The 14,779-nt window shown below is 37.3% G+C and overlaps 1 protein-coding gene across 1 annotated transcript in view; it reads left to right on the forward strand.

Annotated features, from left to right (window-relative positions):
• The window catches only part of LOC127866120 (hepatocyte growth factor-regulated tyrosine kinase substrate-like), a 36,080-nt gene that overhangs the window by 18,468 nt on the left and 2,833 nt on the right, over positions 1-14,779 (forward strand). Inside the window, exons 9-17 of the mRNA XM_052406524.1 lie at positions 399-494; positions 1,018-1,107; positions 1,402-1,578; positions 4,334-4,544; positions 8,265-8,437; positions 9,039-9,173; positions 9,412-9,642; positions 10,314-10,455; positions 10,771-10,899. Coding sequence (XP_052262484.1) covers positions 399-494; positions 1,018-1,107; positions 1,402-1,578; positions 4,334-4,544; positions 8,265-8,437; positions 9,039-9,173; positions 9,412-9,642; positions 10,314-10,455; positions 10,771-10,899 — 1,384 coding nt within the window. The remainder of the gene's footprint in view (positions 1-398; positions 495-1,017; positions 1,108-1,401; positions 1,579-4,333; positions 4,545-8,264; positions 8,438-9,038; positions 9,174-9,411; positions 9,643-10,313; positions 10,456-10,770; positions 10,900-14,779) is intronic.

Genomic DNA, 14,779 nt, shown 5'->3' on the forward strand with positions numbered 1-14,779 from the left:
ACCAGGATGTTTGTCTGGATAATATCTAGGTCAAGTTTGACATTTGGTAAAGATTGAATGAACCGACTCCTCTCAGGTGAGCGAACTAGGGCCATTTTGGCCCTCTTGTCTGCATTAGACGTTTGTAAAATTGATTTTCAGTGTAAGTTCAAAGAATGCTTGAGCTTTTAAGTGACCCACCAGTCAGCCCAAAAATGTTAACTCTACCCAAGGCTAAGGTCTGTTTAAATTTGCGGGCTGACTGAAAGATGAAACACCATTACACCATCATGAGTTGTTGATGTACTGAAATACTTTTAAATAGGTCAATAAAGTCCATGCAAACAAACAAATATCTTTACTTAGCAATGAAGTTTGTTGATATGGAAACCGTTTCCATGGTCCCTGTGTGTTGGCAGCTACCCCCGTCTGCAGGGAAGACAGAGGCGGAGTTACAGGAGGAGGAGGAGCTTCAGTTAGCCATAGCTCTGTCCAAAAGTGAGGAGGAGACCAAGGTGGGCACTGGTGTGAGATGAGAGCAACATTTGTATCCAGTCGTTTGCTACATTTGAGAAAACCAGGCTTAATGGATATGTGTAAATTTGTCCCAAATAAGCCTGTGAAGTCTACACAGGCTAATCAGAGACAATACTTTAAGCTTGTATTGTTTTTTTCTTTAAGCGAAGTATCTTTTAAGGAAATAATCCAGTTTATGTGAAAAGTGTTGTCCCTGATAAGTTTGTGCAGATTGCATATGCTCATATTGAACGACACTTTTCGTTTTAATTATACATGTTTTTATTTTTACAGAAACAAGTACTGGTAGTTGCTTGCTGAATGACTTAACATATTGGAATAGTTTAAATCTAGAAGAGAAAGTCTTGTTACTGTCAACTAGTCTGTGTAATTCCTAAACAGTATGACTGAAATACTGTTTAATTTGGCCAAATTGTCAATGATGTATTATTGTTGTAACACATGTACACTTATCATTCAATTACTGTGATTGTGTTGGCATCTGTATTGTTACACCTCCAGCGCGACAGAATGAGGAGCACATATGGTATCTATGGTGGGGTTGCTAAGGATACAAACAAAGCCCCATCACCTGCACAGCAGCAACAGCCAGTAAGTATAGTGTAGTGTATTGCATATGATTTGCTTAATGGTGTCTTTGTGTAAATATATTTATACAGATACTTGTGTATTATGTTTTTTGCCATTTCAAAAAAAACACTTGTGAAGTGGAATCAGGTATTTTTGATTTTTATTATTGATACATACAAAGTAACGTGGATAACTTAAAACTTACAACATTTAACAAGATTTGTAACCGAGATGAATTTTGCTGTAAAGCATTAACATTTTCCCTGGACAGTTAACAGTTCTTACTGATTAATCGCCTCCATCTGCTTGTTATAGGTTGTATCTGCTCCGATGATTGACACGTCTGACATGGACCCAGAGCTGGCACGGTACCTCAATCGTAACTACTGGCAACAGAAGTCTGAGAACATCAAGGTCACCGTAACACAGCCATCAGCGCCTGTGGCCCAGTCTGAACCTAAAAACACACAGGGTGGTGGGAAAGTTCAAGAGGTGAGCAGGATGACATCACCTGTGTATTTTTTGCCTTTATCACTTCTTAACATGTGTATTCTTGTATTTAACAGGTTTTAAAGATAATTTTAAAACTCTGCTTATAAGATTTTAGTATTGCTGGTAGGCGTGTGGATGTGGGACAAAAAACAAGTTTGCATTGACAGATCTTGAGGGAACGTTTGAGTTATCAAGCTTGCAAAGAAACTTAGCATAGAATTGTATTTTAGGCATGTTTTGTCAAGGTCTTTGTTGCTAAAAATGTTAAAACAGTTTCTGCTCAATATCTTGAGTTTGGATGGAAATTTTGCACTGGCCTTTTGTGTGTATGGAGCTTTCATGAAGGCATGGTTTGGATTGCATTTTGGGTCAAGGTCACTAACTAAAAATAAAGATACAGCACACATGAGGTTTCAGGTCAATAACCTTAGTTTGCATTGAGCAACGGTGGATAAAGCTAGCTTGCACGAAGATACAGCATTTTGGGTGCATGGGTTAAAGGTCAAGGACACTGTTACTATAAGTAAAAGTAAATTGCATGGCATATCCTTGATAACTTCATTCTGAATAGAGGTATTGAACTTCAATTTTGCATATAGATAGCTTGCATGCAGACCTATCTAGGGATTGCACATTGGACAAGTCAGGTGAAGGTCTAGGGCCCTGTTACTTAAAATATAATCTGGTGAACAACTTTAGGATAGCTTGAGAGTTTGTGTGAAGGTAATCTATTTGCAGACATAGCATGCGATTAGTTAAGTGCCAGTCAGGAATCATCAAGGTCATTGGTACTCAATCTAAGAACAAGGTTATTGCTTAACAATATTCATGTGTATTGAGATATTGTGCTGAAATTTGGTTTGTTTGTAGTGTACATGTATACTTTGCTTGAGATAATATTAGTTACTAGTTGTGTAACTGTTTCTACAAATAAAGAAATATAAGAAAATAAATAAATAAATAAAATATGTTTGTGCACAATAGCTTTACAATTATGCTGACATGCACACCAAGCTTTGGATTGGATTTAGTACCTATTGGATCAAAGTCAAGGCCACTGTCACTTAACATGGAAGAACTGTTTTCCGCTCAATAACTTGAGTCTAGGTGTAGGTATTGTGCTGAAATGTTGTGTATAGGTAGCTTACCTAGCTTGGGAGTCTCACATATTTAAATTTATATAAAAATTAAATTGCTGAAAACCTTGTTTTATTGTGTTACATTGTTGATGTTTTATAATGTATGAACTTTTTATGCCCACGGATCGAATGATCCGAGGAACAGTCAAGTTACCAATAGCGGATCACTAGCGAAAATAAGTTGCCCTGGTGAAAAGCAATAATTTTTTTGCTACCTCTATTAGCTCAGTTTAATAAAATATAACCTTTTCTTACTGTTTCCGCAAATTTTATGTTTTAAATGCAGACAATAAGTATTTATGGCATGTTTTTGTTTGCTGCGGATTTGATGCATTAACGGATCACTTGTAGTCATAACGGATCACGTGGTCAAAACAACTCGGGGGTGCTATCACAAGCGTAAATTGAACTGTCAAAACATGAAATACGTTGTTTACAACCACAAATTTACATTGCCAGTTAGTTTTTATGCCCCCGGATCGAAAGATCTGGGGTATATTGTTTGTGGCCTGTCTGCCTGTCTGTCATTCATTTATTGTGTGTGTCCCAAAAACTTTAACAGTTTGATAACTTTTGCTTTATTGAAGATAGCAACTTCATATTTGGCATGCATGTGTATCTCACGGAGCTGCACATTTTGAGTAGTGAAAAGTCAAGGTCAAGGTCATCCTTCAAGGTCAAATATCATTGTATTTTTCTTTCCTAAAACTTTAACCTTCTTTAAAGTTTGGTCAGTACTTTTTGAATATTGAAGATAGCAACTCGATATTTGGCATGCATGTGTATCTCATGGAGCTGCACGTTTTGAGTGGTGAAAGGTCAAGGTCATCCTTCAAGGTCAAAGGTCAAATTTATGGCTTCAAAGCGGCACAATGGGGGCATTGTGTTTCTGATCAACACATCTTATGTTTTTAATGCCTTTAATGATGTTTAAATTATATTCATTTTTGTTACATTTTTACGTATATTGTTTTTGGTCTGTCTGTCATTGTATGTGTCTGTGTGTGTGAGTGTCCCAAATCTTTAACCAAAACTTAAACCTTGGTCATAACTTTTGAAATATTGAAGATTGCAACTTGATATTTGGCATGCATGTGTTTCTCATGTAGCTGCACATTTTGATTGGTGGAAGGTCAAGGTCATCCTTCAAGGTCAAAGGTCAAATATATTGCTTCAAAGCGCAGTAGGGGGCATTGTGTTTCACAAACACAGCTCTTGTAAATTTAATCAATTAAGATATTTGATGAAGGATTTTGTTTGGAAGGGGTAAGGTTACACGTGTAATCCTACCCAAAGTGCTATAGCAATCACATACCTATTTGAAAAAAGGATTTTTGGCTGTATAAAATGTGATATTATTAGAATCTAAAAACAAATTAACTTTGGTAACAGCAAAATTTACTTGGTGTATACTTTATTTAGTATTTTTATGAACCACTTAGTGGAAGGCAATAACTATTAAACTCATGGACACATAGGCTCTGTCTGGTTAGTTGCTGCCCTGTTTGTTTTAAGTCACTAAAGGTTTCAAGGTTTCATAAGGGCATATAGGGTAAGAAGCATTTTTGAAGGTCATATTAACCCTTACCATAATGTTTTATACAACATATTTCCAGGCGTATCAGAATGGTGAGACAGAGGAGGATCCAGACCAGTTTTTGCGCGCATTGAACTCAAGTGTGGAGATCTTTGTGAACCGCATGCGTAGCAACTCCCAGCGGGGCCGGAGCATCGCCGTGGACTCCTCTGTGCAGTCCCTGTTCAACGTGATCAGCAACATGCACCCTCAGCTGATGAAGTACATACAACATCAGGATGATCTCAGAGGTATATGGCGTAACAAATTTGTATAGAAACAGGGATCTCTCTTTGCTTTTTCTTTCCATGCACCAACCCAATTTTACATTTTGTCTTTTTAGATGCTGCTGGAATGTTGTTTTGTTTGTATTTTCCTGTATATTACAAGAATACTTTGTTACTTGTCTTTAATAAAAGACAACACGTGTACTTACAAGATTTTCTCATGTGAAAAAAAAGTTTCTTGAGTTTTGATATTTGTGTGATATTTATTGAATAAGATCTTAAAAAGAAAAAAGTGTGGAAAATAATAAAATTGTATTGCGAAGTTGGTTACCTATTGGCATTACAAACACTGCAGTGTTAGCAATAACTACTAGTCAATACATTTATGGAAAAGTGTTAAGAAATAACAATATTAAATCTTTTTGAATGCAGAGTGCTTGCTTTCATTAAGTATGTGGGAAGGGTTATCCCTTAGACCACCAGTGTGTACATCATTCCATATATCAGTGTGTCAATCAACTTGTGTGTCTGTCAGAATATAGATACTGCGAAAACTCAACAAGGACTTAAGCAAGGTTAAAGAAACATCATGAATATGCTTAGGCCAAGTTCGAACATAGGCCTTGCCGGGTTAAAAACTAGGTATCATAGTCACTTAGTGCGTTTTAAATATTTAGCATGTTGTCCGCTCCGTATTCAAGTAGTTTTCATCCGATCTTCACCAAACTTGGTCAGAAGTTGTATCTAGATGATCTTAAGGCCAAGTTCAAACATGGGCCTTGCCGGGTCAAAAACTAGATCACGGGGTCACTTAGTGTGTTTTAAACATTCAGCATGTTGTCCGCTCTCTAATTCAAGTAGTTTTCATCCGATCTTCACTAAACTTGGTAAGAAGTTGTATCTTGATGATCTTAAGGCCAAGTTCGAACATGGGCCTTGCTGGGTCAAAAACTAGGTCACAGGGTCACTTAGTGCGTTTTTTAACATTCAGCATGGTGTCCTCTCTCTTATTCAAGTACTGTAAAACCATAAAATTTCATGTGGTACGAATATTCGTGGATTTCGTTGTTCCGCTGAACCACGAATTCAAGTACCAACGATTATTTTTACATTTTTTATCTAAAATTGGTCCCTTCCGAATGTCATTGCCAACATTCTCTATTGTTTTCGGTTATCTGAGATATTTGATTGAGATATGCTAGGTAATACAATATGTTGTTTTTTGATGATAAGTGTTTGGGTAATAATATTTTTTAAATCAAACACGGAATTTAAACTGTACATCAACGATTGTTCTCTTTTACGTGACGTCGTCAAATTAACAGTTTGCAGATTTATCACATATGTCAATTAGTGCCAATTAAAGTTAAAAGAGACATAACGTTTTCACACCTCTATTTTGGGGACCTTATTACTCAATTGTTACTACTAGGGGACCGATTGAACAGAGAATTGCAAATATTGTCAAAACAACATTGATGACAATTAGCGAGCGGGGTCCCACAAGATCGTCGCTTATTCACTCTTATCGACAATAATCGGCAACACTTTCATGCTTCAGTGCACATTAATCACAAGCCTTGCTGTCAACACACATTAGCAGATTATTCTTCGTTATTACTCTGGTTGTTTTAAGAAAAGTTTAATTATTATGACTGTCAATCTTCCCCAACAAATTTGAAATCCATGAAATTACGTGTCAACGAATTAGTTGTTTTTTATTAAACCACGAAATTTCATACCAACGAATTTCTATACGTTTACAGTAGTTTTCATCCGATCTTCTCCAAACTTGGTCAGAAGTTTTATCTAGATGATCTGCAGGCCAAGTTCGAACATGGGCCATGCCAGATCAAAAACTAGGTCACAGGGTCACTAAGTACTTTTACACATTGAGCATGGTGTCTGCTCTCTATTTCAAGTAAATTAAATCCGATCTTCACCACACTTGGTTAGAAGTTGTATCTAGATGATGTGTAGGTCAAGTTCAAACATGGGCCATGCCGAGTCAAAAACTAGGTCACGGGGTCAATTAGTGTGTTTTAAACCTCACCATGTTGTCCGCTCTCTAATTCAAGTAGTTTTTATCCAATCTTCACCGAAATTGGTCAGAAGTTGTATCTTGATAATGTCTAGGGCAAGTTTGAATATGGGTCATGCCGGGTCAAAAACAAGGTCACGGGGTCACTTAGTGCGTTTGAAACATCACAATGTTGTCTGCACTCTAATTCAAGTAGTTTTCATCCAATCTTCACCAAACTTGGTCAGAAGTTGTATCTAGATGATGTCTAGGTCAAGTTTGAATATGGGTCATGCCGGGTCAAAAACTAGGTCACAGGGTATCTTAGTGCGTTTTAAACCTAACCATGTTGTCCGCTCTCTAATTCAAGTAGTTTTCATCCAAACCTCACCAAACTTGGTCACATGTTTTATCTTAATGATCTCTAGGACAAGTTTGAACATGGGCCATTCCGGACCTAAAACTATGTCACGGGGTCACTTAGTGCGTTTTTTAACATTCAGCATGGTGTCCGCTCTCTAATTCAAGTAGTTTACATCTGATCTTCACCAAACTTGGTCAGAAGTTTTATGGAGATGATCTTAAGGCCAAGTTAGAACATGGGCCTTTCTGGGTCAAAAACTAGGTCAAGGGGTCACTTAGTGCGTTTTAAAAATTGAGCATGGTGTCCGCTGTTTTTTGTGAAGACGACATGCAAAATATTATGTGTCAATGTGGCATGTGGGGGTATTCTTCACGTCTGAGACAAAGCTCTTGTTTTTTCTGTTTAAAGTATCACATTATAATTGTAATTTATTGGTTATGGGAATAATTGAAACTAAATATGTACCTTGCGATAACTCAAAAAGTACTCAAGCAGGTTGATAAAACCTGGTATGTCTTTGTGGTTTGAGTGCCATACAGGGAATATGCATGCTATTTCAGTTTGGTACCTCTGTCTGTTTGTACATCTGTAGAATCTGGATACTTCAATAACTAAAAAGTACAAAAGCGTTGTCAATAACACAGTATGTCTATACAGGGCCATATGTGGAATATGCATATGATTTTATTTTATGTCAGACAAAAATTGTTACTGCTCTGGCTGCAGAATTAATTGAAAACTAATATCTGGATCATGTGACAACTCAAAAAATTCTGAACATCATAACATGATGTAGATAGTGAGTCTTATGGACTTTGGTTAATATCACATAGTAATTCAATGATTTGCCAGACCAAAATTGGGTGCTATCGTAACACAAATAATTGAAAACTAAAACCTGCATCCTGCAAGAACTTGAAATTATTAAAGCTCGGGTAATTAAACAGGGTATCCTGTGCTTATTGCAAGAACATAAATTTGGTTTGGGGACTGCTTTTTCTGTGACAAAGTCTTGTTTAATATCACTTTGTTGTGGAAAATACCTGAGGCTTAGTGAGTTACTTATGTTTGTATTTGTATTTTGTTTCTATCTCTAAATATTGTTTCATGAAAAAATGAGATACATATCAGATAAGACATTTGATCTTTAATCAATATCTCAAAATTAATTGACATAAGCACGCTATTTTTGATTCAAACAGTGTTTCTTATAGAAGAATATGTTTAGCTGAAAAACCAATTTTTGACAAAATGTTTAGGTACAGGGTTCTGGCTTTAAGCAGTTGATATCATGTGCAGGACTTCAACATTTTCATTATCCAATTCAACATATTGAGCATGTTGGTGCTTTCTATTTCAGCTCACTACGAGTCGTTGCAGGACAAGCTGGCCCAGCTGCGGGATGCGAGAGAGGCCCTGGACGCGCTCCGTGATGACCACCGTGAGAAACGTCGCCGCGAGATGGAGGAACTGGAGAGGCAGCGACAGATACAGATGGCTCACAAGCTGGACATCATGAGACAGAAGAAACATGTGAGGCTTATAGGCTTGTTAATTTTAAAAGGCTGTTAAGACTTGGGCTGGTCATTAATTATCAGTGTACATATAACTTTCTGGAATAAAGTTATCCTTAATACTTCTAACCTTAAGGAAAATTGTTGATGGCAAAAAAAACAATATTTCCTTTATTGGCACACATATCTACATTGGAGATTCAAGCAAAAACACCTTTAAGTAAATGTACCTGTCATTCAGTCTATTTTTATGCCCCAAAAGGTGGGCATAATTATAGTGATTGCACTGTCAGTCTGTCCGTCACACTTTTGCGGTTAGGTTTCGAAAAATGCTCTGTCGCTTCAGATGTAACCTTCCTATTTGGTATGCATGTGTATATGGACAAGTCCTTTCCATGCGCACACAAATTTTGACCCCTTTGACCTTGACCTTGAACTTAGGGTCCACGTTTAGGTTTCGAAATCTGCGTTTATGTTTCGAAAAAGCGTTTTTTGGGGGCATATGTCTTCTGATGGAGACAGCTCTTCCCGTTGTTTCCATCAATTTTCAAATTTTAGTAACAATTGTTCATTTTTGCTGAAAGTAACACTATTATGTAAATGTTGCTGCTTGCCTGTAGGAGTACCTGGAGATGCAGAGACAGCTGGCGTTACAGAGGTTACAGGAGCAGGAGCGAGAGATGCAGCTACGCTTTGAGCAGCAGCGCCACCTCACACAGATCAGGCAGATGCAGGCCTATGGTGGATACAATCAGGTAGAAATGCTGGCAGTAGCATTTTGCACACCTTTCACAGTAATAGTGTCTGTAATATAGGTTGTATTAATTTTTTTGTTTTTTAATAAAAGCTAGTTAGGAAGATTGTGATGAAACTTTGATGACTGAATGCATTTCATATGGAAAATAAAAATGTGTAGCCTCTTTGTGTTATGTAAAAAAAAAGTTTTCCTTTTTTTGAAAATAGCAAAGTATTCATGCCTCTCTATTTTTATAGTCAGGCTATCAACAAGGTCCTATGCCAGGCATGGCCCCACAAGGGGTGTATGGTGGCCAGATGGAGGGCTCACCTATCCACCAGCTCCATGGGAGTCAGATGGGTCCACATGGGGCCCCAGGGGTAGGGCAAGGGGCCCAGATCCCCGGCCATGGTGGACAGATGGGTGGATACCTGCCACAGCAAATGTACCCTCCACCCCAACATAGCCAGCAACAACATTACAGTCAGGTAAATGCCACGTTTTGCATATTTTGCAGCGTTAAGTGGATACGAGGGAAATTTAAACAGTTTTTTGTGTGAATTAAATGTCCTTAAATAAAATAATAGTTATTGGTGAAAGGCAAGCTTTGATGTTAGCTATTTTTGTGTACTGTTTTTATGCTCTCCCAAAAATTTTGAGGTAGCATATAGTCGCCCCTTCGTCTGTCCGTGTGTCCTTCTGTTCGTGCACAATTTTTGTCCGGGCTATTTCTCAGCAACTAATGACCGGAATTCAATGAAAGTTTATGGGAAGCTTCACTACCAAGAAGAGATGTGCATATTATCAGCGGGTTCTGGTCGGATTTGCACCAAGTTATGGCCCTTTGAAATGTTTCATTAACTGTACATATGCAATTCTTGTCCCCCCAACTACTGACTGGAATTCAATGACGCTTTATGGGAAACTACCTTGAGGAGATGCGCATGTTATTTGTGGGTTCTGGTTAGATGAGAGTTATGGCCCTTTGAAATTTTTCAGTTTTTTAAACCATCCATCGTATTATTTTGTACAAAGTTATGCCCCTCAAGACGTTTCCTTTTATCTGAATATAAAGTGCAATATTGTGACAAAAAAAACCTTTGGGGAGCATCACCCGTCTCCGACGTTTTCTTGTTCACCTTTTTTCCTGTTTTTCCAGGTGAGTGCGGGAGGCCCTAATGGTGGAATGTACCAGTCCCTGCCCCCAGGAGGCCCCCAGCAGTATGGGTACATGAACAGTCAGACAGACGGCCCTGTCCCTGGGGGATCTTACCAACCCCAGTCCATGCACTATAATCAGGGTATGTGGAGTCAGTCTCACAATACACAAAAACAAATTAGCTCCTTAATTACAGATATTCTTAGTCGCTGTCTTCCATCTAAGTCTTTATTGTTTACATTCAACCAATGGCATTTAAACATTCAAGCATTCACATTTCTTGGTTGTTAAAGATGAGACACGATTTCCGAGTGTAGCATAATTGTGGGAATTAAAATTTCTATAGCTTCAAAAAACACCCTAAATCTTTCAAAACTCTTTTGTATCAAATGATTAAGCAATAATGCAAAGTTTGAACATTCCTATGACTTTCTTCATTATACATGTTCTATTGTAGACCCATCAGGTGCCCAGACTCTCCCCCAAGGTGGCCCTGTAGGTATGCCCCAGGGGTCGGGTGGGGGTTTCTCCTCCATACCCCCAGGGCAATTAGGGGATTACCAGCAAGGGGCATACAACATGCAAGGTAACTGTATGCAAACAACGTAACTGATTTAGTCATGGTAACTTGTGACAAATGATATTGAAAAGATCAAACAATCAAATCACAATGAATAATAATTATTTATTTTGTTTATTATATTGCATAGGTATCTTGTCATCTTAATTCACATAAAAATCACTTTTCATTGGAATTGATCCCAACAGTTAATAGTAAATGGAAAATCTCCAAAATCAATCGCCATTTTTTTCATTAATTATAACCAAAACAATCATTGTGATATAAATTACAGGCTGTCAAGCGGTCATACTTTTTCCTACTTTTTCCTACTATTTCCTACTTTTTCATCAGGATCCTACTTTTTCCTATTTTTTTACCAAATCTTCCTACTATTCCTACTTTTTCATTTTCAATGGAGAATTTTTTTTTTAAAGAGTTTATTTAGTAAACTTGCAGGATGAATGAATCTATGGCTTGACTGTATCCCTGTTAATGTGCATTCATCTAGATGAGACCTGACAACCCATGCTGACTGTCTGCTAGCACCTCTTCAGGAGCATAAATATTTATTTCTTATGTAACTTTTAAAATTATTGACAAGTTTTTTTTTTGAAGTAACAATAGTGCCTTGTTTACTTCCTTAGCATTTGTACACTGCAGACTTCACTACCTTACACAGTTCCCAGTGATGCAAGAGCTGAGGGAACCCATTGTTTATTCCAGTTTTATTTTGTTTCCATTGACAACAATTTGACCAAACCTTATGCATGTTTACATGATATTGCTGTTTGGAATGTAGAGATATAGAGATACATGTATTGTATGAGTGGTTATGTAATATGGAATTTATTACACAAGTTATTGGAAAAAAGATAAAACTGATGCTTTGCCGAGTTTTCATCATTTACAAATATAATGTAATAAATTCTGTATTACATGACAACGGATATGATGTTCTATTGATATCATAGGTACATCATGTTTAGTAATTAAAGATAAATGCACAGAGCCTAAATGCCCTGATACATTTTTATGCTCCCGGTAGGGTGGCATATTGCAGTTGTACTGTCAGTCCGTTTGTCTGTCTGTCTGTGTGTGTGTGTCCGTCCGAAAACTTTAATATGGGCCATAACTTTTGCAATATTGAAGATAGCAACTTGATATTTGGCATGCATGTGTATCTCATGAAGCTGCACATTTTGAGTGGTGAAAGGTGAAGGTCATCCTTCAAGGTCAAAAGTTAAAAAATACAATCCAAGGGAAGTAATAAGCTTTAAAAGGGAGATAATTTCTAAACCTGCCAAATGATATATTGAAATTTTATTTCAAAGCTGCGCAATAGTGGGCATTGTGTTTCGGACAAACACAATTCTTGTCTAATGATGCCATAGCTAGTGAGGTAACTTCAAGGTGTTAAAGCGAAGTATTAAAATTATTAAACGGCATTATTACACTCCCGCAAAGTCATCAATAATGTAAAAGCCATTATTTGAAACTGGAATAAACAATGTAGTGCAACTGTTTCATTGCCCAATCAATGCTGTCATAAAAGATGTCAGGTGATAAGGTCCTATCTCCAGTTGCATAATCTGCTCTGCAATGACCAGTCATTTTGAATGTACCTTAAGTCATTATAACTGCACCCTATTGTCAATATAAAGGTTTCACAATGTAGCTGTAGCAGAGCATTTACACTGCTTTATATACTAGTATCAATCTTGTACAACAAGTTGGTGTATCACTAAATAAATTTGGTCTTCTGCTTAAGGATATAACATGCACAATATAATTACCATTTTTATATCGATACACAGAAGACCTCTAACCACTTATTTGATGATACACCAAAATGAACAGCATCTAATTACATGTATACTTCTTTATCAGGGTAGCTTTGCTTGAAACTTAATTATCATAGATACACTATAAGTGCTAAAATTCATAGTGGGAAAACAAAGTTTAACCCTTCATGGATGGAGAAGTTGGACAACAGTGGAAAAACACTGGGATCATGGTGCAAGAGAGATACCGGCAATGAGTTTGCAAGATATTGTACTGTCTGAATGAAGTCCATCTTGTAGTAATTCTGGTGCTAATCAACTTATAAGTCATGCAGATGGATAAAAACACAAGGAAAACATGAAATACATGCATGATAATTCACAAAAGCGTTTGTTTGGAAGTGCCCAAAAGCCAAGCAGCTCTCAGGGTTGTGGGGATAAATCTATCTGTATGCAAGTACATCCATCACACAAGGAACAGGTACAAAAGGCTGAAATCTTCTGGGCCCTTAAGGTAGCTTCAAGTGGGTATCCATACAGAACATGTGATGGCACTCCTGCTCTGTTTCAAGCTATGTTTCCTGGACCTGTGTCTAAAAAAATAAGTATTATGTATTCCTACTTTTGAGGGAAAAGTTCCTACTTTTTCCTACTTTTTTCCTACTTTTCTTGCAAAAGTAGTTCCTATTTTTTCCTACTTTTTGAAAAAAGGTCACTTGACAGCCTGAAATTAACTAAAACCACCCAAGTTTTACCCAAAATATTAATTTTCATGGAAATCCACCAAAAATCAACATGCATGAACATCACAAAAACAATCACTGTTCATGGCAATTCATCTGAACAACAAGGGACAAAATTGTCACAAAACCAGGTTTTCAGTTGAAAAAAAGACTGATAAAGGGAGACAATTCAAAATGTGTATTGTTAACCCCCTTGTGTAAAATTGACCTTGATTTCAATTAGAAAAAACAAGTGATGTGTTCGTCAGAACCACAATGCCCCCTATTGCGCCGCTTTGAAATAAATTATTTATTTTTATTTTTTTTACCTTTCACCTTGAAGGATGACCTTGACCTTGAACTTCCACCCTCAAAATGTGCCGCTTCATGAGAACGCCGCTTTGAAATTTGTTTATTATTTTTTGTTACCTTTGACCTTGAAGGATGACCCTGACCTTCCACCACTCAAAATGTGCAGCTTCATGAGAACGCGGCTTTGAATGTTTTTTTTTTTTTTTTTTTGATCTTTGACCTTGAAGGATGACCTTGACCTTTAACTTCCACCACTCAAAATGTGCCGCTTCATGAGAACGCCGCTTTGAAATTTGTTTATTATTTTTTGTTACCTTTGACCTTAAAGGATGACCCTGACCTTCCACCACTCAAAATGTGCAGCTTCATGAGAACGCTGCTTTGATTTTTAGCCGGATTTTTTTCGAAAAAATCTCGGCTTATAGATTGATGTTGTCGGGCGGGCGGGCGGGGTGGCGGCGTGCTCGAAAATGTTAAAGTTCTTATTTCATGGTATAACTTTGGTATGCTTGGACCTAGAGTCTTCAAACTTGACATGAAGGTTGGCCAGGATTAACAGATGACCACTGGTCATTTCAAGGTCATTCATTTGAAGGTCAAGGTCACTGTGACCTTCAATATAAAAAATGTTAAAGTTGTTATAACTTTGGTATGCTTGGACCTAGAGTCTTGAAACTTGACATGAAGGTTGGCCATAACTAGTTAGTAACCACTGGTCATTTCAAGGTCATTCATTTGAAGGTCAAGGTCACTGTGACCTTGAATGTAAAAATGTTAAAGTTCTTATTTCATGGTATAACTTTGGTATGCTTGGACCTAGAGTCTTCAAACTTGACATGAAGGTTGGCCAGGATTAACAGATGACCACTGGTCATTTCAAGGTCATTCATTTGAAGGTGAAGGTCACTGTGACCTTCAATATAAAAATGTTAAAGTTGTTATAACTTTGGTATGCTTGGACCTAGAGTCTTGAAACTTGACATGAAGGTTGGCCAGAACTAGTAAGTAACCACTGGACATTTCAAGGTCATTCATTTGAAGGTCAAGGTCACTGTGACCTTGAATGTAAAAATGTTAAAGTTGTTATAA

Source organism: Dreissena polymorpha, chromosome 2 (genome assembly GCF_020536995.1).
Source record: "Dreissena polymorpha isolate Duluth1 chromosome 2, UMN_Dpol_1.0, whole genome shotgun sequence".
NCBI classification, from domain to species: domain Eukaryota; kingdom Metazoa; phylum Mollusca; class Bivalvia; order Myida; family Dreissenidae; genus Dreissena; species Dreissena polymorpha.